A 24,899-nucleotide genomic window follows, 5' to 3' on the forward strand; every position below is an offset into this window, starting at 1 on the left:
TTTTTTTTTTTGGAGAATATATATTTTTATTAATTAAGTGCCTCTGTTGTAGATTAAAAATGAGATAATAAACAGAGGATGATCCTCAAAATAGTCAAACACATTTCACCTCCACTCCTTCCTCCACTCTCCCATCACTTCCTCTCCGCTCCCCTCCGCCGCACCATGTCCACCGCCGACGCCGCCGTAAGCCCCTCAACCACCCGCGTGGGCTGGATCGGCACCGGCGTCATGGGCCAGTCCATGTGCGGCCACCTCCTCAAAGCCGGCTACACTGTCACCGTCTTCAACCGCACCATCTCCAAAGCCCAGCCCCTCCTCGACTTGGGCGCCAAGCTCGCCGACTCCCCACGCGCCGTCGCGTCCCAATCCGACGTCGTCTTCACCATCGTCGGTTACCCCTCCGACGTCTGCTCCGTCCTCCTCGACCCCACCTCCGGCGCCCTCTCCGGCCTCCGCCCCGGCGGCGTCCTCGTCGACATGACCACCTCCGAGCCCTCCCTCGCCGTCGAGATCTCCCAGTCCGCCGCTGCGAAAAACTGCTCCTCGATCGACGCGCCCGTCACCGGCGGAGACGTCGGCGCGAAAAACGGAACCTTGGCGATTCTCGCGGGCGGGGACGAGAGCGTCGTCAAGAAGTTAATTCCCCTTTTTGCCCTCATGGGTAAGGTTAGTTACATGGGTGCCCCCGGGAAGGGCCAGTTTGCCAAGCTAGCAAACCAGACCATCATATGTTCCACAATGCTGGGACTAGTAGAGGGCATGATGTTTGCACACAAGTCTGGGCTGGATGTTAGCTTGTTCCTGAAGGCAATCTCGGTTGGTGCGGCCGGGTCTAGATCGTTGGATTTGTATGGAGGGAGGATTTTGAAGAGGGATTTCGAGCCGGGGTTCTATGTGAATCACTTTGTGAAGGACTTGGGGATTTGTTTGAAGGAGTGCCAGAACATGGGGCTGGCTCTGCCGGGTTTGGCATTGGCTCAGCAGCTTTACTTGTCCCTCAAGGCTCATGGTGAAGGCAATTTGGGCACCCAAGCACTCATTTTGGCTCTGGAGCGCCTCAACAATGTGTCACTTGAAGAACAACAAGCTGGTTCGACGAAGTAATAATGTTGTTGTGAGTTGGTATTATAGTTTCAAGTAGTGAAGCCTAGTTATTACTGCTGCTTCTGAATGCTATGATGTTTGCCTTTGTTTGTTCTAGAATGGAATGTTTTACTGAGTTTTAGTACCGGCTTTCTAATACCATTGGGGCATTGTGTCATAGGGTCACGTTTTCTCTGTTCACTAGGAGTAATTCTATGTGCACAAACCTCTTTCTAAATACACAGCCCTATTTCTCTAATTCTTTCGAAAAATCATACAAAATGAATCCAAAATCTATCCCATACCAACCAGTTTCTATTTCATAACAAGTCACCCCTGCATCACTGCATGCGTGCACAGTTTGGAAAGCGAGCAAAAAGGAATACAATGAGGGGAGTAGTTTGTGCCTTGTGGTTTAGTCAAGCACACTACTATTCTTCTCTTATCACAGACAATTGAAGAACATGTAGTTCTTCCAGAAGATAGCAAAGTATGAAGAAACAGACATGATAACCCACCTTCAAATCAAGCACGCCTAGCTCAATGGATCAAGGACTAAAATATCGGAAATATCGTTGGTTCAGAAAAAAAAAAAAAAATCTTGATAGATATATCGAGAAAATATTAAATATTGATGAAAATTTTACCAAAAAATATATAAAAATTGTATATTCGATCAAAAATATATTAAATGTATAATATCAAAAATATATGAAAATTAATATCGATGTGTTAAAAACAGAAATTTCAAAAAAACATCTAAGATATAATAAATATTTTAGTCCTTAAAATTTAAAAAAATATCGAGGATATAAAAGATATTTGAATCCTCGCAATGGATTTGTTAGTCTTGACAATTGGGACAAATACCCAACCCACCTTTCACTTGTCCAGAACCCCTTTGTTTTCCAATCCCATTTGCTTCTACACAACCACTCCCCCCGTTTTTTCTCTGGACTGGGATCCTCTGCTCATAAATCTCTGTTAATATTTCCTAATAAAAGAATCATGGTCGTTCATTCTAAATCAATGGCCAATATGTCTCGGCCTTACCACAAAAACCTATTTTCTCATATCTTCTCCCTTCTCTCTGTCAAATTATCATGTCCCATCTCTCTCTCTCTCTCTCTCTCGGTTCTCTTCCCAACCGCCGGCTCCCCTCTGGCGTCCTTTTTCTCGATTTGAATCCTCCGACGTCCATTCAAGGACAGGGTCTTCTTGCCGGATTCCTCAGAATGGCAAGTACCAAGGAGCTTTCCAAATTATCAAACTCTAGTTCATTCTTCCTCAGTCACTATCGCAATTAGAAATTGTCTATGGTCTAGAAGGAAAGGCATCCACAACCCTTCAATTCTGCAAGAACATGGTATAATTAAGATATTGAGTGAAGAGATGACGAAAACGGAAAACCTCACTAAAATCCATAGATCTGAATACCAACTACAAACCTTATAATTCCTGTGTAAATTACAAGCACCAACTACAAACCTATAATTCCTATCCAAATTACTAGCCACACTGTACAAATAACTCAGATCAAAGTAAAATCTACAATCAATTCGATTCTTTCTACTAAAAAGCAACTAATCATCACATTGATTCTATAAACAAAAAAATATGCCGGAAGCTCTGCAAAATCAACAAGAAAGCCGTCGGCATCGATTTTGGGACGACGAACTCGGCCGTCAATGGTGGGTAGCCCACCAAAGTGACCATCGCTGAGGGGGCAGAGAACGACCCCGTCCGTGGTGGCTTATACTAAGAACGGCGAAAAGATGAGAGAGAGATGGGACACGTCAGAATCACTGAACAATCTTACGTGCTCGAAATTCTATTCATAGACCAATGGAATCATAACTCTGGGAAAGAAAATAGGGAACAAAATACCAAAACATAAATAAACCGAGTCAAAGTCTTCAATCACAAAACACACTTGCTTTCTCTGGTCTTCGTTCAACAATGTCGTTCTCTGTTCACGATCTACTAGTTGCCCCCTACACGGAAGCTTCAAACGCCGTCTTGCATAGCCTTAACGTTACTCTTTCGTCACCTAGTCTCTTACTCTTACGTTTCCGATCTAAAACATTAGTCTCAACTATGTTCGTACAATTTATATCAAGTGACGTGAATTTAACATTATTTAATTAAACATAATACTCGTAACGAATAATATCAAGTGAACCACATTTTGAGAAACCATCTACGGTCAATTTTACATGTCAGCTAATTAGATAACATGCATGTATCACATAAGCACGTAAATTGAGATCTAAATAGTTTCATGAAACATGGTTCAATTAGCATTGTTGGCTATCGTCTCAAGCATCTAACTCGAAATCAATAATATATTACTTGGTCTATTTCCTGGAAATTACTTGGTAATTACAATAAGATCAAGTCAACTAGTTGATCTATATCACAATTTTCTTGCTTGCAAATGGAGCAAAAACAAAATTTAACAGCCAACAGATAGGCACAGATCTTTCTTGATCTAGTTAACGGTGTCTATGAACTTCATACGTTGACCAGATTTTTCCAGGTCTTCCACTAAAATTGCCAAATGTCATGATGACCCTTCAATGATGCTATTCATCTCCAAATTTCCGCACCTCTTAAAATGATTTGATCACAAGTACTTAACTATCTTGTTTTGTTCTGAATTATCCATCCTCAAAGTTCAGGAACCACGAGGTTTCAGACCTCCATACCCAAATGACAACACCAAAACCTTGTCTATACACCCTTCTCTTCTTCATCTTCCTCATCCATGCCAACTCTCAGTCCCTTCAAGACAAGGAAGTAGTAGTCCTGCTCAAGTTAAAGTCATATTGGCTATCTCCACCGGCCCTCAGCCATTGGACTTCATCATCAAACTCTAGTTCCCACTGTAGCTGGCCAGAGATCACCTGCACCGAGAACTCCGTTACCGGATTAGTTCTCTACAACGTAAACCTCACCCTTCAAGTTCCGCCCTTCATTTGTGACCTCAACAACCTCACACACCTTGACCTTGGTGATAACTACCTCCCGGGAGATTTTCCCTTGTCTCTCTACAACTGCTCCAAGTTAGAGTACTTGGACCTCTCAAAGAACTACTTTGTGGGAACTATTCCTGATGACATCGACAAATTGCCTAAGCTGCAGACGCTCATTCTCGCCGGCAACAACTTCTCCGGTGACATTCCTGCGTCTATTGGGAAGTTGCAGGAGCTGACAACTTTGCATTTATACATGAACCAGTTCAACGGCTCTGTCCCTGCAGAAATAGGTAACCTCTCCAACCTTGAGTTCCTCTGGCTCTCTTGGCTTCCCAAAATGGCGCCATGGAAGCTGCCTTTTGAATTCACCATGTTCAAAAAGATGAAGACATTGAAGATTCGTGAAGCGAATTTGATAGGAGAGATACCGGAGTCTGTTGGAGAAATGGAAGCACTTGAAGAATTGGATATGTCGATAAACAACTTGAGCGGGAAAATACCAAGTGGTGTGTTACTGTTGAAGCATTTGAGCATTATCTATCTCTTCAAGAACAGACTTTCAGGGGAGATTCCTCAAGTGGTTGAAGCATTCAACTTGACCATAATCGACATCTCAGAGAACAATTTCACAGGGCCAATACCACAAGGTTTCGGAAACCTTACTAAGTTGACAGACATGAGTTTGTTCTACAATGATGGTATTTCAGGTGAGATTCCAGAGGGAATTGGCCTCCTGCCAAATCTTGTGATTTTCAAAATGTTCAACATGAACTTGTCAGGTACAATTCCTCCAGAGTTTGGTAAGCATTCGCCGCTTGAAGATTTCCAGGTTTCGGTGAATAGGCTTACCGGGAAGCTGCCAGACGGTTTGTGTAAAAATGGTAAGCTTGTGGGAGTTGTTGCTTATGACAATAGTCTCACTGGGGGGCTACCAAGCTCTCTTGAAAATTGTGATAGTCTGCTGGTAGTCACAGTTTATGATAACAAGTTATCCGGGGACATTCCTAGTGGTATGTGGAATGCATTGAACTTGACTTATGTGCTGATAAGCAACAATTCACTTACGGGTGAGCTTCCTGAGAAGATGTCAGATAATCTTCTAAGGGTGGAAATAGCTGACAACAAGTTTTCCGGTCAGATTCCAAGAGGGGTGTCTTCCTGCAAGAAGCTGCAAGTTTTTGATGCTCGTAAGAACCTCTTGAATGGCACTATTCCTCAGGAATTAACTACTCTTCCGAGCTTGTCGAGTCTTCTCCTTCATCAGAATCGGCTTAGCGGGCCACTTCCATCAGATATTGTATCATGGGAGTCGCTAAACATTCTTGATCTGAGCAGAAATCAACTCTCCGGACCAATTCCAGAGAAACTTGGTGTTTTGCCATCTCTTACTGAGTTGGACCTCTCAGAAAACCAATTTTCTGGCGAGATTCCAAATCAATTTGCCATTCTGAAACTCAACAATTTAAACCTGTCTTCAAATCTCCTCACTGGCGAGATACCAACTTCACTTGAAAACTCTGCGAATGAGAGAAGCTTCTTGAACAATACTGCTCTATGTGCAAGCACCAGTGGTTTCAATGTCAATATATGTTCTAGATCACCAACCTCCGGCAAGATTTCAAATTGGTCTCTAGCTTTGATCTTAAGTCTAAGCGCGGTGTCGTTCCTGTTGGTTCTGTTCTTATTAGTCTTCTTTGTTAGAGGATACAGGAGAAAGAAGGATGGATCACACGCAGACTGGAAACTCACTTCATTTCAGAGGTGCAATTTCACCTTATCAAAAATCTTGGCAGGGTTGACAGAAGGCAATGTGATTGGAAGTGGTGGATCAGGAAAGGTTTATCGTGTACCTGTGAATCGTATAGGTGATGTTGTAGCTGCAAAGAGGATTTGGACCAACAAGAATATCATGGAGGATAGGCTTGAAAAACAGTTTCTTGCAGAAGTCAAGATACTGAGCTCAATTCGACATGCCAATATAGTGAAGCTGATGTGCTGCATTTCCAGTGAGAGTTCGAAACTTCTTGTATATGAGTACTCAGACAATCGCAGCCTAGACCGATGGTTGCACAAGAAAAACGAAACATCCCTATCCAACCTCTCAAGTTCAGTTCATCATGTTGTCCTGGACTGGCCTAAGAGGTTGCAGATTGCAGTGGGAGCTGCTGATGGCCTCTGCTACATGCATCATGACTGTGTTCCACCCGTTATTCATCGAGATGTGAAATCAAGTAACATTCTGTTGGATTCTGATTTCAACGCGAAAATTGCAGATTTTGGTCTTGCCAAGATGTTAGTCAAGCAAGGAGACCTTGCCACAATGTCAGCTGTTGCTGGCTCCTTTGGCTACATGGCTCCAGGTAATAACCTATACACACAAATACTCAAGTTAGTTCCTGAGAAATGTGATTTTCTGTGACCAAGTTTAATTAAACTTATCTTTTCAATTTGAATGCAGAATACGCACATTCCACAAGAGTGAATGGGAAGATTGACGTATACAGTTTCGGGGTTGTCCTGCTCGAGTTGACAACTGGTAGAGAACCCAATGAAGGTGATGAGCACACTTCTCTTGCCGAATGGGCGTGGCGACATGGTCAAGAAGGCAAACCTATCGCCGATGCTCTGGACCAGGACGTCAAAGAACCTTGTTACATGGATGAAATGAATGCCGTCTTCAAACTCGGCATAATGTGCACTGAGAAAAATCCTTCTAACAGGCCTTCTATGAGGGAGGTTCTGCATATCTTGGTTAATACCTGTCCTGCACCAGTTCGAAGGGAAAAGACCGAGTATGCTGCTGCTCCTCTCCTCAAGAATTCAAGCCGAGAGAGGGTTTTGGAAGATCAAGATGGTTTGGCAACGGATGTGTGATAATTCCCAGAAGATGACACCAATATGTTAGGATCAGTCCACATCCTAATGGTTATCCAGCCCATTCTCTTACAACCTCTGTGCAGCTAGTACATTGCATCTCCATGCCTCAGCTAGCATCTAACTTCGCTTCGATTGGGAGGGAGAAAGCAATCTAGAAGATAACTAATCTTTATGGACGTGAATGCATAAGATGAGATTCTGAGGTTTCAGAAAATGTGATACAGAGCAGATAAGATGATGTACCAACAAAAAGATGAGTTACATTTTTTTTTTGAACAGTTAAAAGATGAGTTACATTAATGATTAATGTATTAATCCAAGGATTCAAAAAGCATATAGCAGTATGATGTTATGAACTGAGATACTGACAATTTGATGATTTCGACTTTGGTTACCACCAAAAGTACAGTTGCTTATGGTACATGTTTTCAGACAAGAGTTTCGAAGAATATCAAAACTGGATGCCTATTCCCACTTCTAGATAAAACTCTAAAAGATGCAAATATAAATAACCATTTCATACGGAGCATTGTAAAATGGGAATCATCCTATAAAGACACTAGCTTAATCTAGTGTAATAAATTTAATGGAGTGTAGAATCTTGATCCAGTCCGTTATTCTGCTGAGCAACCGCATGAACTTCACTCTTCTCATTGTTTCCCATTAAGTGATGAAGAAGCACGCCAGCTGCAACACTGACATTCAAGCTCTCCACAGCCAAAAATGACCTGAACTCTTCAGCAGAGCACCCATGATTCACTTCAACAGATTCACTATCATCAAATCCTCCGGCAGTTACATCCACAGGAATATTTCCAGGAATTCAAATCAATTGAGTGCAAGATCTTTCCACCAAAGGCCTCAACCCAGTGCCCTCACTACCCAGAACAAGAATGGTTGGTTCACTAGGTACTATCTCATTCAAGGGAATAGCTTTGCTAGAAACAGAACCGCCAAGAACACGCCAACCATTTTCAGATGAGGATGTTAGAAACTGCATCATGTTCTTACAATATCGCAACTCTATTAACTCAAGTGAGCCTGCACTCGCTTTACTCACAACACCACTCAGCGAGGCTGAATTCTTTGCACATAACACCACCCCTGCAGCTCCAAAGTAGTGAGAGGACCTGATGATTGCCCCCAAATTTTGAGGATCTGTAACCTCATCCAAAGCTACCCAAAGAGCACCCTTGTCTTCCTCGACTGAAATAGGGTCCAATTCCTTAATTTTAACCATCTCCAATGGGGAAGCATCTAGAAGCAGACCCTGATGGGGTCGATTATCAGCAGCCATATTAAGATCATGCTTGCGCAACTCCTTTATGGTCACCCCAAAATTTACAGCCATCCTCAAGACTCTCTCAAATCCCTTCTTGTCTTCCTATTATTATTGCTCAAAACCAAGCCTTCTTGAACATACAACGTATAAAATTATCTTCTTCCAGCTGACAAAGCAGCCAAAACTGGACCGACACCATAAAGACCTTGGCCAACCAGTCTAGGTACCGACAATTCACTAGCCTCTTGCCATGTCTTTCTGCCCCAACTTTCCTGCCTATCCCACCTTCAATACTCAGGTTTCTCGGCATTGACATCTTCCATTCTCCTGAACTTATTCTTGATCTGATCCCACCTTGGATCTTCACCAGCCTCCATTTCTTCTTCCTCTCCACTCCCTTCTGAATTGGCTTCTTCCTGTCTTCTATCCCTCACACTGTACCACTGTACTCATTTCGCCTATCCCTCGCACCGTACTCACTTTGCCTATCCCTCGCACCGTACTCACTTTGCCTATCCCTCACACTGTACTCACTTCGCCTATCCATCATTCCATTTCTTCTTTCTGCACTCTTCCTTTCCGATGGACCACCAATCCGAACAAGACCTTCTGCAGACACCTCCCAAGAAGATCGCTCAGTTTTCGGCTTCCTTTCTTCCTCTACTCTTTTCGCTGATTTGTCCCAAGAGGACTTACTACGGCGTTCTCCACCTCTACTCCTGGCCTCTTCACCAGAAGAACCAGCATTGCTGTCTTTCTCCAACCTCTTAGCAGACTCCCCCCAAGACGAAAGGGGTGTTTTCGTAGCCGTTGCTCACTGCTCCAACCGTTTCGCTTCCTTAGCTGCCAACCACGGCAGCCTACTTCCATTAGTCCAATTCGAAAAGCCTCTCCCTCTCACCAAAACCCAATTCTGTGTACCACTTTTAACCCTGAACCCGCTCGAATAACATCTGGGTTTCACAACACCGTCATTTCCTACAACCCTATAACTAGAACCATTATGAAAATCAACCAAGGGGGATTGGGGTTTACTAAAGCTAAGGTTTAGTGAGGTTTTTGGGTGAGCACCAATCTGTAAAGACTGGGCCTTTTGGGTGTCAAACCCTTTAAAGCTTCTGGGTTTCGAGCAAACCCTAATAGCCAATGGAAATGCCTGACCCTTTGTCAAATTAGTAGCATACATTTGGGTAGTAGCAACTAATCACTAACAAGTTGACAACACCCTAGGAAACTTAAAGCTCGAAACTTCAAACCCAGATATCCAAATCCAAAAAGAACAAAACTTGAACCAGAAAATAAAAAAATAGAAGGTTTTGATTACTGGGTACCTTATCCGCAAGACATCGCTAAGCTGCTACCTTCTGAAATTCAATGAAGAATGAAGAAGCTAGTAGCTGTGTGGAGAAGAGTGAAGACTGGTTGAAACGACGCCGTTCAGGATAAGAAGTGTGAAAGTGACCGAAACACCCTTTTGGTACTGAACACACAGTAGGACAAATGCTGGATAAGAGTTGTTTTGTTTAGTAATTTTGCTATCATTCTCTGCAGTTCTGCATTTACTTGTGGAAATTAAGATGTTAAATGCTGGACCTTTTGGTTTTATGGAGCTTCTGTTGAATAAACTCTGAGGTGGAAATAGATGTAAAGGTTAGACCTCTGTTAAATTTTAACCTAGTTTTCTTAAGATTATGAATTTTGAGATGATCTCTTCACTAGCAGATTATGTGCTTTGTTTCGTCACCTCTGCAAAATTATGTGAAATTTCGTCACTTGTGTTTTGGGTGGCTGCTGCATACTTGATATTGTAGTTGTAAGCAGGACATTTCCTGCCAGAGCTAGGTATGAATTACTGCATAAACTTGATTGGCTCTATAAGGCAAGCCAAACTAATAGCAGTTTAGGGTTTCTGCATTAGACGTGGTGGCCATGCCGTATTATTTGGTTTTCTTGTATGCAAACATGAGGTCGTGTATGATCTGCTTGGAAAAAGAACCTTTTTCTGTAATGTTAGCATTACAAGGTTGTATCTAGCACTATTATCCTGATATCTTTGATATCTTGCCATTTAGAAGCAGGAGTTGCACCATTTGCACGTATGTGTACCATTGCAGAGAAAGAACCTTGTTGCTAGAGTTGTTGGAACCCCCAGAAGTTTTCAACAATGTAGATTTGTTATTCAGTGTGTTAAGCAGTTTGCATTCTGTAAATACATTACATTTACGGCCAAATGCCGTTGCATTTTCCATTGTTTCGCTCTAATACGGGCTAAAGGATGGCACGCTGTTAGTCTCAGACAATCAACTTTTATTCTGCTAAACTTGGGATTATTTTCATTGTTCAGTAGTTGATATTCCAAACTAGGTGGAGATATGGAGAAAATGTTAGATCAATCAAATTCTTTTGGGTTTGTGTTTGTAAACAATAGACCAAATTTTCATTATCTAGACGAACTCGAAATATACATACCATTAGGACGTAGTTCATAATCAAACCCTCCTCTCCCTCCCCATGGTTTCTGGCATCTCTATTGCAGGTTTTCAGCGGGCCTCTGGTTCAATACTTCTTTATTATTGTGAAATGTATATGGTATGACAAGTTCTAAGTCACGATCATTCTTCATTATTAATTTATTATGGTGAAATGTATATGGTATGACTTACAAACCAAGACAATTTATATTTGAAGAAGTTCTATTATTTGAGGATAAGGATGGCTAGACTATGTACCTCTTATGATTTGGTTGCAATTTTATGTTAGTAATAACATCATAGGAAATGTTGGAGGAAACCGAAAAATATATGAATCAGCAGAGACACCTTATGAAGTTTCAAGGACATTTCATTGTAATGTCACAAATTCAAGTTCGAAATTTGGCAATTTAGTGTTTTGTAACAAACTGAAAATGAGGAACCTTTCAAAACTAAAAATTAGGGATTGACTAAACCTGATCCAATTACTAATTCTGTATATATTAGTTGATGGAATCACTTCTCAATTATCTGTTGTACTAGTTGTATTAATATCTATGTTCTGTAAAAGGCTTAACCCATCTGTAGAATAAAAGCCTTTGACCTATCTCTAGGTAGTTATCTTAGTAGACAGTTATCCCTAATCTATAAGTAGTTATCTTAGTAGACGGTTATCCCTATTCTATAGGAGTTGGGACTCTTTATATATGATGTAAACTTATTTGATGTGGTTATTTAATGAAAATCAGTTTGTATTAGTTTTCTTTTATCTTGTTTATCCTTTTTTGCAATTAGAGCCAGCAATGGCTCCGACGACGTGAAACCAACATTCCTCAAAGCCCTCCACTCCACCCACTTCATCGACATTTACTTTTGTTCCACCACTATCCACCCATGAATCCTTCCCAACCTTAACCTTACCCTCATCTTTTGCTGCACAAGAAGTTCCTAAATTGAACTTGGAAGAAATGCATCATATCGTTGAAGTTTTGCAAAGGGAGTTGCACCAATCCATTTCAACCATCAATCAAAACCAAGCTTCTTTTCAAAATTAAATTTCTGCCCAAATTGCTACACTACAAAATACGTTAATGCAAGCCATGACTATACATCAACCACCAAACCATACTGAAATTCCTTCTCCATCTCATTCAATCAACACAGCTCCATTAAACCAATCATTTACCTTTGGCTTGATGCCATCTTTATCTCCACAGTATCACAACCAACGTCCCATTCCACCAACTTTTTCTTCTGCTCCTTCCATGAATTCCACAATTACTACAACTCACACCATAAACCAACCACCTCCTCCAAATTACCCACCACACTATGACCCAAATTTGCATCCAAACACCAACCAACCACATTATGAAATTCCTTATTTCAGACCTCCAAAGGTGGATTTGCCACGATTTCATGGAGAAGATGCATTAGGATGGTTGACAATGGCAGAACGATACGTCCGCATCGAATTCCTCCTATTGAGTACATTGCAACCGTGGCTTCTCATTTTGGTCCCGATGCGAGCATGTGGATGAATACTTTTGAAGAGCCAAATCCAATGGCTACATGGAATCAGTTGCTACAACATTTTTGGAACATCATGGGGTTGGTACTGCCACAGACTTCCAAACTACATTGTCTCATCTAAAACAAACTACTTTTGTCAATGATTTCATTCTGGCCTTCACAAAACTGTCCTCTAGAGCATATGGTTGGACCGAGGTACAACTCTTACCAATTTTTCTAGGTGGATTAAAACCTGAAATTAGACATGATGTTCTTGTCATGGAGCCCCACACTTTGACAACAGCCCAACGCCTAGCTCGATTGTATGAGGCAAAGCTTGTTGACATTAACACTTCTCAGTCCGCCTCTTCCATAATTAGTTCATTGCACAGCACCCACGAACAAGAGGTACTCACTGAAACTCCTTTTAGACAATTGTCTTCTCGTGATCATCAGGAAAGAAAGAAGAGCTCAAGGTCTTTGCTTTAATTGTGATGAGAAATGGTCGAGGTCTCATGTTTGTAAAAAGCTGATTATGGCTATTTTGGCGTCTCCAGTTCATGGTGAAGAGGTCGTTGTAGATGACATTCCAGGTGACTAATTGGCTTATTACGCAGTCGTGGTCGGCCTGTTTCTCAAGGGGACGGCATTTGACGGAATCACTTCTCAATTATTTGTTGTACTAGTTATATGAATATCTATGTTATGTAAAAGGCTTAGCCCATCTGTAGAATAAAAGCCTTCGGCCCATCTCTAGATAATTATCCTAGTAGACAGTTATCCCTAATCTATAAGTAGTTATCTTAGTAGATGGTTATCCCTATTTTATAAGAGTTGGAACTCTTTGTATATGCTGTAAACTTATCTGATGTGGTTATGGAATGAAAATCAGTTTGTATTAGTTTTCTTTTATCTTGTTTATCCTTTTCTGCAATAGATTAATCTTATCATTAGTCCATCTGCTATGGTTACTCATTCTGTATATTTTAGTTGAAGGACAACCATTTAAAACAAAGCTATTTATCAAGCTAGTAAAATGAAAAGGAAAGAAAAATTGCAATTTTTCTTGAACACGGTAAAAACAAAAGGTAGCAAAACTGTAAAATGTTCATCAAAATCCATCACAAAAATGAGATAATTCTGTTAGGGGAGTGAAATTTGCACATCTTTAAGTACAATTCACACACTGACCCATTTTTTATCACAAAATTGTCAAAATATCCCTGACTTGGACAATTTGAAGAGAATAAAACATGGACGGTTCTGCCTTTCTAATACTAGAAAGTGGGTCAGGTATATGAATTGTAATTGAGGAAGTGTAAATTTCACTTTCTTTCTTTTATCGACTAAACGGAAAAAAAAATCTCATCATCTAGCGGCCCAAGGGATTTCGCCTACCGCATAGATTGTGGAAATAAGGTTTTCTAGGCCCATCCACAAACATGCACCAAGTGGCCCACCTCCTAGCGGCCCAATAACTCCTCCTAGCCCTACATTTTTTTTTTTTTTTGAGAATATATATTTTTATTAATTAAGTGCCTCTGTTGTATATTAAAAATGAGATAATAAGCAGAGGATGATCCCCAAAATAGTCACCTCCACTCCTCCACTCTCCCATCACTTCCTCACTCCTTCCCCAAAATAGCAAACCAGACCATCATATGTTCGACAATGCTGGGACTAGTAGAGGGCATGATGTTTGCACACAAGTCTGGGCTGGATGTTAGCTTGTTCCTGAAGGCAATCTCGGTCGGTGCGGCCGGGTCTAGATCGTTGGATTTGCATGGAGGGAGGATTTTGAAGAGGGATTTCGAGCCGGGGTTCTATGTGAAGGACTTGGGGATTTGTTTGAAGGAGTGCCAGAACATGGGGCTGGCTCTGCCGGGTTTGGCGTTGGCTCAGCAGCTTTACTTGTCCCTCAAGGCTCATGGTGGGGCAATTTGGGCACCCAAGCGCTCATTGTGGCTCTGGAGCGCCCCAACAATGTGTCACTTGATGAACAAGCTGGTTCGACAAAGTAATAAGACGAGAGTTGATGTGAGTTGGTATGCATGAATGTTCATAGTTTCAAGTAGTGATTCGAGTCGAAAAATGATATTCTTGAGTCTAGTTATTACTGCTGCTTCTGAATGCCATGATGGTTTGCCTCTGTTTGTTCTGGAATGGAATGTTTTACTGAGTTCTAGTATCGGATTTCTAATACCGTTGGGGCATTGTGTTTCTTGAATTGGTGTATAGCATTTCATAACGAAAGTCACCCCTGCATGCGTGCACAATTTGGAAAGCGAGCATAAAGGAATACAATGAGGGGAGTAGTTTGTGCCTTGTGGTTTAGTCAAGCACTGCTACTCTTCTTCTCTTATCACAGACAGTGGACATCAATTGAACATGTAGTTCTTCCAGAAGATAGCGAAGTAAGAAGAAACAAACATGATAACCCACCTTCAAATCAAGCACGCCTAGCTCAATGGATGGGTTAGTCTTGACAATTGTGGGACAAATACCCAACCCACCTTTCACCTATCCATCCAGAACCCCTTAGTTTTCCAATCCCATTTGCTTCTACACAACCACTCGATCCATTTTTTCTCTTCACGTCAGAATCACTGAACAACCGGGTTGAAATCTTCTGTCATTTTTTTCCTGTCTCTGTCCCTGTAACCCATTCAATTATGGACACTTGTCCTTCCACGTCACCACATTTAACACCTACTTAACAGGGTTAAGTCTTTAAATATCTATTATTTTTTATATTGTAATAAAAAGTTAAAAACATATCTAATATATATCTTTAAGGACGAACTCAGCGTTCATCGTTTTTTTTTTCTTCTTCAAGGATTCAAAAAAGAGAAATCATCTTTTGAAGAAAAGATCCAAGACAGGAGGTATAATTCCAGAATGTGCACTTCTTCATGTTCACATGAATTAGCCTTAGGTGGGTTATGGTGCTGGTGATTGTTGGGGTGAGGAACGAGGGGAAGGGCGTGGAGGTTCTTTGGATTTTAAGTGATGAGGAAGAAGATTCAGGAGGTGAGGGAGAAGGTGGTGATAGAGACAGATATTTCGGGTTAAAAGTTGGCGGTTTAGAGGATGGCGATGTCGCCGGTGGTGGAGAGGAATCGATGAAACCTGAAATTCTCTTTCTTTGAATTCCCAAGTCCTAATTTAATCATCCCATCCTCCATCAAAATTTATCTTCAAAAATAAAACCAAACACCCATCCGCATAAAACCCAGATCAAGAACTAATGAAAAGGCAAAAACCCAATGTACGATTTGATTCGGTTCGTTCAAAAAGAGCAAGATCTCATCTGGGTTTCACAGTTTCAATATTTGTTTATGCTTCAGTCAATAATAAAAAATAAAAGATTTTCTTTCTTAAAAGTTTAACACCGTCAAGTAAGCTGTTAAGTGGGGTGACGTGTATGACACATGGCAATATTTCAGTGGGTTACAGGGAGAGAGACAGGAGAATGGTGACAGAAGATTTGAAATTCTATTCATAGACCAATGGAATCATAACTCTGGGAAAGAAAACAGGGAACAAAATACCAAAACATCAATAAACCGAGTCAAAGTCTTCAATCACAAGACACCCTTGCTTTCTCTGGTCTTCGTTCAACAATGGCGTTCTCTGTTCACATTCTACCAGTTAGGCCCCCTTCACGGAAGCTTCAAACGCCGTCTTGCATAACCTTAACGTTACTCTTTTGTCACCTTAGTGGCTTTGTCTCTTACTCTTACGTTTCTGGATCTAGAACATTACTCTCAACTATGTTCGTACAATTTATATCAAATGACTTGAATTTAACATCATTTATTTTAACACAATACTCGTAATGAATAATATCAAATGAATCACATTTTGAGAAACCATCTAGAGTCAATTTTACGGTCAACTGATTAGATAACGTGCATATATCACATAAACACGTAAAATGAGATCTAAATGGTTTCCTGAGACGTGGTTCAATTAGCCTCTAACTCGAATTCAATAATATATTTTTAATATTTTATTTTTTTTGGCGAGCAATAATATATTATTTTGGCCTACTTTCTGTAAAATACTTCGAAAAAACGCACGTGGATTTTGGTCCCTGTCCCCAAAGCAGCAATACAATAAGATCAAGTCAACTAGTTGATATATATCACAATTTTCTTGCTTGCAAATGGAGCTAAAACAAAATTTAACAGCTAACTGATAGGCACAGATCCTCCTCTAGATAATGGAGTCCATGAACTTCATATGTTGACCAGATTTTTCCAGGTCTTCCACTAAAGTTGCCAAATGCCATGATTACCCTTCAATGATGCTATTCACCTCCAAATTTCCACATCTCTGTACTTCTTCCACACCTCTTACAATGATTTGATCATAAGTTCATAACTGTCTTGTTTTGTTCTGAATCATCCATCCTCAAAGTTCAGGAACACCTCTGACAGGTTTCACACCTCCATACCCAAATGACATCACCAAAACCTTGTCTATGCACCCTTCTCTTCTTCATCTTCCTCATCCATGCCAACTCTCAGTCCCTTCAAGACAAGGAACTAGTAGTCCTGCTTAAGTTAAAGTCATACTGGCTATCTCCACCGGCCCTCAGCCATTGGACTTCATCATCAAACTCTAGTTCCCACTGTAGCTGGCCGGCGATCAACTGCACCGAGAACTCCGTTACTGGATTAGTTCTCTACAACGTAAACCTCACCCTTCAAGTTCCATCCTTCATTTGTGACCTCAACAACCTCACACACCTTGACCTTGGTAATAACTACCTCCCGGGAGATTTTCCCTCGTCTCTCTACAACTGCTCCAAGTTAGAGTACTTGGACCTGTCGCAGAACTACTTTGTGGGAACTATTCCTGATGACATCGACAGATTGCCTAAGCTGCAGACGCTCATTCTCGCCGGCAACAACTTCTCCGGTGACATTCCTGCGTCTATTGGGAAGTTGCAGGAGCTGACAACTTTGCATTTATACATGAACCAGTTCAACGGCTCTGTCCCTGCAGAAATAGGTAACCTCTCCAACCTTGAGTTCCTCTGGCTCTCTTGGCTTCCCAAAATGGCGCCATGGAAGCTGCCTTTTGAATTCACCAAGTTCAAAAAGATGAAGATATTGATTATTCGCGAAGCGAATTTGATAGGAGAGATACCGGAGTCTGTTGGAGAAATGGAAGCACTTGAAAAATTGGATATGTCGATAAACAACTTGAGCGGGAAAATACCAAGTGGTCTGTTACTGTTGAAGCATTTGAGCATTATCTATCTCTTCAAGAACAGACTTTCAGGGGAGATTCCTCAAGTGGTTGAAGCATTCAACTTGACCATCATCGACATCTCAGAGAACAATTTCACAGGGCCAATACCACAAGGTTTCGGAAACCTTACTAAGTTGACAGACATGAGTTTGTTCTACAATGATGGTATTTCAGGTGAGATTCCAGAGGGAATTGGCCTCCTGCCAAATCTTGTGATTTTCAAAATGTTCAACATGAACTTGTCAGGTACAATTCCTCCAGAGTTTGGTAAGCATTCGCCGCTTGAAGATTTCCAGGTTTCGGTGAATAGGCTTACCGGGAAGCTGCCAGACGGTTTGTGTAAAAATGGTAAGCTTGTGGGAGTTGTTGCTTATGAGAATAGTCTCACTGGGGGACTACCAAGCTCTCTTGAAAATTGTGATAGTCTGATGACAGTCACAGTTTATGATAACAAGTTATCTGGGGACATTCCTAGTGGTATGTGGAATGCATTGAACTTGAGTTATGTGCTGATGAGAAACAATTCACTTACGGGTGAGCTTCCTGAGAAGATGTCATATAATCTTCAAAGGGTGGAAATAGCTGACAACAAGTTTTCAGGACAGATTCCAAGAGGGGTGTCTTCCTGCAAGAAGCTGCAAGTTTTTGATGCTGGTAACAACCTCTTGAATGGCACTATTCCTCAGGAATTAACTACTCTTCCGAGCTTGTCGAGTCTTCTCCTTCATCAGAATCGGCTTAGCGGGCCACTTCCATCAGATATTGTATCATGGGAGTCACTAAACATTCTTGATCTGAGCAGAAATCAACTCTCCGGACCAATTCCAGAGAAACTTGGTGTTTTGCCATCTCTTACTGAGTTGGACCTTTCAGAAAACCAATTTTCTGGCGAGATTCCAAATCAACTTGCCATTCTGAAACTCAACAATTTAAACCTGTCTTCAAATCTCCTCACTGGCGAGATACCAACTTCACTTGAAAACCCTGTGCATGAGAGAAGCTTCTTGAACAATACTGGTCTATGTGCAAGCACCAGTGGTTTCAATGTCAATATATGTTCTAGATCACCAACCTCCAGCAAGATTTCAAATCGGTCCCTAGCATTGATATTAAGTCTAAGCGCAGTGTTGTTCCTGTTGGTTCTGTTCTTATTAGTCTTCTTTGTTAGAGGACACAAGAGAAAGAAGGATGGATCAGACGCAGACTGGAAATTCATTCCATTTCAGAGGTGCAATTTCACCTCTTCAACAATCTTGTCAGGGTTGACAGAAGGCAATGTGATTGGAAGTGGTGGATCAGGGAAGGTTTATCGTGTACCTGCGAATCGTACAGGTGATGTTGTAGCTGCAAAGAGGATTTGGACCAACAAGAACATCACGGAGGATAGGCTTGAAAGAGAGTTTCTTGCAGAAGTCAAGATACTGAGCTCAATTAGACATGCCAATATAGTGAAGCTGATGTGCTGCATTTCCAGTGAGAGTTCGAAACTTCTTGTATATGAGTACTCAGACAATCGCAGCCTAGACCGATGGTTGCACAAGAAAAATAGGCAATCCCTATCCAACCTCGCAAGTTCAGTTCATCATGTTGTCCTGGACTGGCCTAAGAGGTTGCAGATTGCAGTGGGAGCTGCTAAGGGCCTCTGCTATATGCATCATGACTGTGTTCCACCCGTTATTCATCGAGACGTGAAATCAAGTAACATTCTGTTGGATTCTGATTTCAACGCGAAAATAGCAGATTTTGGTCTTGCCAAGATGTTAGTCAAGCAAGAAGACCTTGCCACAATGTCCGCTGTTGCTGGTTCCATTGGCTACATGGCTCCAGGTAATAACCTATACACACAAATGCTCAAGTTAGTTCCTGAGAAATGTGATTTTCTGTGAGCAAGTTTAGTTAAACTTATCTTTTCAATTTGAATGCAGAATACGCACATTCCGCAAGAGTGAATGAGAAGATTGACGTATACAGTTTTGGGGTCGTCCTGCTCGAGTTGACAACTGGTAAAGAACCCAATGAAGGTGATGAGCACACTTCTCTTGCCGAATGGGCGTGGCGACATGCTCAAGAAGGCAAACCTATCGCCGATGCTCTGGACCAGGACGTCAAAGAACCTTGTTACATGGATGAAATGGATGCTGTCTTCATACTCGGCATAAGGTGCACTGAGAAAAATCATTCTAACAGGCCTTCTATGAAGGAGGTTCTGCATATCTTGGTTCAAACCTGTCCTGCACCAGTTCGAAGGGAAAAGAACGGGAATGCCGCTGCTCCTCTCAAGAATTCAAGGCGAGAGAGGGTTTTGGAAGATCAAGATGGTTTGGCAACGAATGTGTGATAATTCACCAATAAAAGGGGATATAAGACGAGAGCCCCTCTCTCTCCCAAAACCCTAAAGGTCGTCCAACAAGAGAAGCTGCCCGGTCCGGCAGCACGCCCCCACGGCGTCGTCGTCGGACGGGCTATGAGAGATGGGCTCCATCTGAAAGTCAGGTGCAAGGAGCGAAGCTTCTGTTCACCGTGTAGAGCGAGGTACGCCATGACGAGCAGTGGGAAAAGTGGGAGCGGCGGCGCTTTATTCTAGGGAGGAGGGGAACAGATTGGTGGGTGATTTGAGGCGGTACGTCGAGACTGGAAACCATCTAAGGGCGGTGGCCGGGCGTCGGCGTCGCTGGAAACCCAATCCGATCGGATCTTGCCGACCGAATTTGGGTATGGCGGGTCTGATGTGATGAGGAAGAGAGGTGCTGGCCGAAGGAGGGTAGGTGAAGGTGGTGCTGCTGTTGTGTGACGACTTTGTGAAGCGGCGGATGAACGGCGGCGGAAGTCTGCTGCAATCTGTCAATTGGGTGGGCTGTTGTATTTAGTTCTTCTAGTTTTCTAAGCCCATCTTGATTTTGGCCCCTAGGGTTTTAAATTAGTTTTGCTAATTTATTTCTAATAATTTTCTTAGGAATTGTTAATTTATTTCCAATAATTTTCCTAGGTTTCTAGGAATCCTAGGGTAGGTTTTTATGCCTGCATATTATGATGTTTCTTTTACATCTAGATAATGAAAACTTCTGACACACCGCAATTGAGCGTCTTGACAACTGAAGTTTTCATTCAAAATTATCTCTATATAAGGTATGATTATAGTTTGCTAAGCTCATCTTAGATGAGAGGAAACATACAATTAGGTCTAGACTTGATAGGAGTCCTAGGAACCCATCGACTCAGGCCTAGAAGAAAAGAAAAAAAATAAAGCTCATTTTATGATCAAATATAGTTAAATAATTGGGAAAATGCCCATTTAGTACTAATTCAAACCTCATATTTCTCATTCCAATGATAATCTTTTGCATTAGCCCATTCCAATATAAGGTAACCCTTTTTATACCCAAATGTACAAATCTTTATGCTCAAATGCACAAATTTTTACTAAAGTCTTAACAAACCATATTATTTTAAGGCTATTTTGCCCCCACCTCTTCAATATAAAAAGACTTGGCCGGAACCTCGGACTCCAGTCACCAACCGCCGGATTCCGGTCACCGGAATTTTCCCGAGCATCGGATTCCGGTCACCGAATTTTCCCTGACCGCCGGATTCCGATTACCGGATTTTCCCCTACTGACCCCCAATAACCAGTTACTGACCAGATAATGACCCATAATAACCAGTTACTAACCCCCAGTAACCAGTTAATGATTAATTACTGACACCCAGTAACCAGTTACTGACCCCCAGTAACCAGTTATTGACCCTCAATAACTTTTAGTTTTCAATTACTGACACCCAGTAATCACTTAATTTTCAGTTACTGACACCCAGTAATCACCCAATAATCACTTATTGACCCTCAATAATCAGGTTACAAACCTAAAATAATAACTTATTGACCCCAATAATCATTTATCAATTCTTAATAATCACTTACTGACCTTAATATTCAAATGTAAGGATAAAAAAAAAAAAAAAAAAACTAAAGACATGAACTGGGCACCCAGATTTCTTCTCTGGGCACCCACCTTCACCGAAGAGAACAAGTTGCAGTCCCCGGCGGCCTCCTCCACCGAAGAGAATGAGTCGCAGTCCCCGACGGCCTCCTCAACCAAAGAGAATGAGAACACCGGCCTCCTCCATAAACCCCGGCGCACGTCGGCAAGCAGCGCCCTTCCCCAGCCACGATCCAGCCCGGATCGAACTCCAGCCGAACCCCGAGCGTGCCCCGGCAGCACCATCATCGATCTCAGCACGAACCCAGCCCAACCCCGACGCACTCCTGCCCAGTCTAAACGAAGACGGAAGAGGAGCTAGGTGGCATGCAGAGGCAAACGACGAGAACCGGACTAGCTCGTCGGTGCAAGAGGACGGCGGCGAATCTCCGGCTGACTTGGCTGCACAGAGAAAGAGAGAGAGAGAGAGAGAGAGAGAGAGAGAGAGAGAGAGAGAGAGGAAAACCAGATTAGAAAAAATTGAAGGAGAAAGAGATAATATTTGTGTGGTGTAGTTACACAGGGTATTATAGTATTTTTCTCAACAATCATTGGAATGGGCACAAGGATAAGATTTTAATTGGAATGGGCTTTAGTTTTTAAATATTTGGGCATTAAGGCATTTTCTCTTTTAATTATTGTAAAATTAGAGTTGAATTTGCAGAGGCTGCATAAAGAGATGATGTTCTTGTTCATGTTTAATTATTACTTGCTATGCGCATGCAATTGTGCCTGGGTAATGGAGTCGGTGGTTAATACTTGGATGTTGAGGTGGTGTTGTCCTTGCTGTAAATGCTATTAGCAACCTTTTATCCAGTGCTGTGATTCAGAGTTCAGTGCATTCTTTATTTGTTGTTCATGTTTTCTGAGACCAAGGGACGTATTTGGATTCCTTGAAACATTACAAACTAGTGTTAGAAGCAATAGCAGGCGTACAAGAATTAGGTATTAAAAACCCAAATAGCACAATATTAAATTAAGAACATAGTATGAATTGGGGAAATTTGATAGAACTAATTGGTTAAACGACTACTTCAAGCATTAACATAACATTCTTTGAAGTGGGTCTTATTGTCTTACTGAAGGCTCTAAACCAAATGGCTACAACTATGAATCTCTTAACCTTAAACATGCGATTCATGCCTTCCATTTGAACTTGATACATCCAGACAGTTAAAACTAAAAACTGATACGTCCAGTTAAAACATAGATATGCTGCACCAAAACAATATGTTCAATACAAGGTCACTGCAAAGACTGCAGAAGGTGTAATCCTACACCTGCTGCTTGATTCACATATAAATGACATAAAGATAGAAGCAAATGTATAGACTAGTATCCTATTGTCAAAATCACCGCATAATTTGGCCAAGAAACAAACTGTTCTAGAAAATCGGCTGTAGGATGTGATTTGTGTTTTCCTACTCCCTCAAACTGAGTTAACTAAACACAAAGTGTATCAAAGAAAAGAGAGGTTTGTTCAATTTTCTCAAGCGAAATGTCAATAATTGAAAAGGATGTTGTGCCGTTCCCCATAGGAAATGTTGTCATCAGATGTATTTCCGTACATAGCCTCTGTCTCTACGTTGATTCCGTACCCACAAAATAAATCCTCTGATGCAATAATAAGGTACCACTGTCAAAACAAAGAAAGACTGTACATATGAGTTTCCTCCAATACAATGTGAATGGTGTCTCTACCCCAACTTTTTTTTTAAGTTGAAGGTGTGACTGGTACTAAATAATTGGAACACAAAAAAAAGATCATTGTCCCTTGAAACAAATTTAAAAGAAATAATAAAATTACTTTCCAGCATAACTACTAATCACTAATGCCTAGAGCTAACTTCATGGTTACTTAAATCATTTGTATGAAGTCCAAAGAGAAAAGGACTTGATTCCATTTAGTACCTGGGACTGTCTAGTTCTGGAACACTGGCGCTTTCAGACACGGTTGAATAGAAAGCTAGCTAGTAACATTAATAAGAACTTGGTACTTGTGTTGTTTCAGAAAATTATGGAGCAGACCTTGTAACTTTGAAAAATCATAACTAATTCTACGCAAATCGTTTCAGGAGATTCCAATTATGAAACGATCCTTAAGATGTCCACTGAAATTCTTATGAAGACACCCACTTCAAATTCCAAAACGAAATTGTACGGTTTCAGTAAAAATAGTAACTGGTCTCAGAAACACAATTTCAGATTTGTGGATTTTATTCCTACCAAGATTTCCTTCTCCGTATCAAAAAAGAATTAGCTAATTAATGGTCATTACATATATAACAAGCTTCACCTCCATATAATAATAATTTTGAAATACTAGCAACGTCTAGGGGATTAATGTGGTGGATTAATTTGAAAAATCAGTCCAAAGAAGCTTGGATTGCATATTAGGAACTAGTGAACTACACATCATAATCAAGTCCAAAAGCAACATCTTAGATCTGTTCCCTCTTCTCCCATGGGACTAAAATCAACATCTAAAGTAGTTTTGAAATGGACAAAACAATCAATGTTTAGAAATGTAACCCAGAATGAATAAATGCTAACAGTAATGGACAAATTTCAGTACATTAATAAATAGCAAACTCTTCCTACTCTTAATATAATCCATATACCACTATACCAGCATATAGAGCTAAAGAAAAGAAGAGCAGCACAGCTTATACATACCTCATGATGAAGCAACAAGTTTTCTGGCTTAATGTCCCTATGAATCACATGTTTCTCATGACCTTTCGCCAAGCTCAATATGTACTACCTAACAGACAAACACAAACACAAGATTATTATCAATTTCCCAAACACAGAAAACATAAATACAATCAGAAACATGGCTTAGGGGTTTAGAGGGAACGTACTTACAGTTACAGTGGCAACTCGTTTCTCAGTAAGACAAGTACTCTCCCGCAAAAGCCCATAAAGGTCGCATAAAATGCGCTCCGCAGAATGTTTGGGTGCCTAAGACTATAACATTGACATCTCTTCAAGGCCGTAAGCTGCGATATTTGTGCAGATTTCATTTCTACGCCATTTTAATCACATCCAATAACACCCACCCGGTGATGTATACACTGATTCATTATATACGGTATAGAACCTTTAATTAAAGGGGGATTTTCATATACACCTAATTTTGAAGAGTGGTTTTAAATAAAACCCACATAATATTCTTTTCTGATAGACATCTAAAATGTATCAATTATGATACATATTATGTCATATTTTTTCTAAATTTTACACAATTGCCACCAATCAACTATAACATATAAACATAATAAATAAGCTTAATTGATGTTTTCTTAAATACCTTGATTATGAGTTTTTCTTTTAACACTAACATTTTTCAATCCATTTGCATGAATCATGCGGTTTTCTTTATTTTTATGAAAAAATCTAGGTGAAATGAATACATTCTATGATCTATACATAAAGTAAAATATAATATAAA

At 40.9% G+C, this 24,899-nt stretch overlaps 4 protein-coding genes across 4 annotated transcripts; 3 read left to right on the forward strand and 1 right to left on the reverse strand.

The window, feature by feature from the left end:
* Positions 1-159: 159 nt before the first annotated feature.
* On the forward strand, positions 160-1,242 carry LOC101297370 (probable 3-hydroxyisobutyrate dehydrogenase-like 1, mitochondrial-like). The gene has a single exon (XM_004287431.1). It carries the CDS (start codon positions 166-168, stop codon positions 1,105-1,107), a length of 942 nt encoding a protein of 313 aa, XP_004287479.1. The 5' UTR covers positions 160-165; the 3' UTR covers positions 1,108-1,242.
* Positions 1,243-3,719: 2,477 nt separating this feature from the next.
* On the forward strand, positions 3,720-7,267 carry LOC101297078 (receptor-like protein kinase HSL1-like). Its single transcript, XM_004287430.1, has 2 exons — positions 3,720-6,424; positions 6,523-7,267. The coding sequence occupies exons 1-2, from the start codon at positions 3,799-3,801 to the stop codon at positions 6,936-6,938; spliced, it is 3,042 nt and encodes a 1,013-aa protein (XP_004287478.1). The 5' UTR covers positions 3,720-3,798; the 3' UTR covers positions 6,939-7,267.
* A 257-nt stretch (positions 7,268-7,524) lies between these two features.
* Positions 7,525-9,409, reverse strand: LOC101304134 (uncharacterized tRNA/rRNA methyltransferase slr0955-like). The gene is given in 4 exon segments (XM_004288844.1): positions 7,525-8,324; positions 8,327-8,639; positions 8,747-8,942; positions 9,042-9,409. Coding segments are annotated over 4 exon segments (1,677 nt in total).
* Positions 9,410-16,669: 7,260 nt separating this feature from the next.
* Positions 16,670-20,572, forward strand: LOC101304422 (receptor-like protein kinase HSL1-like). Its single transcript, XM_004288845.1, has 2 exons — positions 16,670-19,295; positions 19,394-20,572. Exons 1-2 carry the CDS (start codon positions 16,670-16,672, stop codon positions 19,804-19,806), a joined length of 3,039 nt encoding a protein of 1,012 aa, XP_004288893.1. The 3' UTR covers positions 19,807-20,572.
* Positions 20,573-24,899: the final 4,327 nt, after the last annotated feature.

The sequence above is a fragment of the Fragaria vesca genome, linkage group LG1 (genome assembly GCF_000184155.1).
Source record: "Fragaria vesca subsp. vesca linkage group LG1, FraVesHawaii_1.0, whole genome shotgun sequence".
NCBI classification, from domain to species: domain Eukaryota; kingdom Viridiplantae; phylum Streptophyta; class Magnoliopsida; order Rosales; family Rosaceae; genus Fragaria; species Fragaria vesca.

Bases quoted from the DNA above. Each gene is read 5' to 3' on its own strand.
- LOC101297370 (XM_004287431.1), top strand. From the start codon at position 166: ATGTCCACCGCCGACGCCGCCGTAAGCCCCTCAACCACCCGCGTGGGC.
- LOC101297078 (XM_004287430.1), top strand. From the start codon at position 3,799: ATGACAACACCAAAACCTTGTCTATACACCCTTCTCTTCTTCATCTTC. The intron at 6,425-6,522 runs GTAATAACCTAT...ATTTGAATGCAG, and splicing joins CTTTGGCTACATGGCTCCAG to AATACGCACATTCCACAAGA.
- LOC101304422 (XM_004288845.1), top strand. From the start codon at position 16,670: ATGACATCACCAAAACCTTGTCTATGCACCCTTCTCTTCTTCATCTTC. The intron at 19,296-19,393 runs GTAATAACCTAT...ATTTGAATGCAG, and splicing joins CATTGGCTACATGGCTCCAG to AATACGCACATTCCGCAAGA.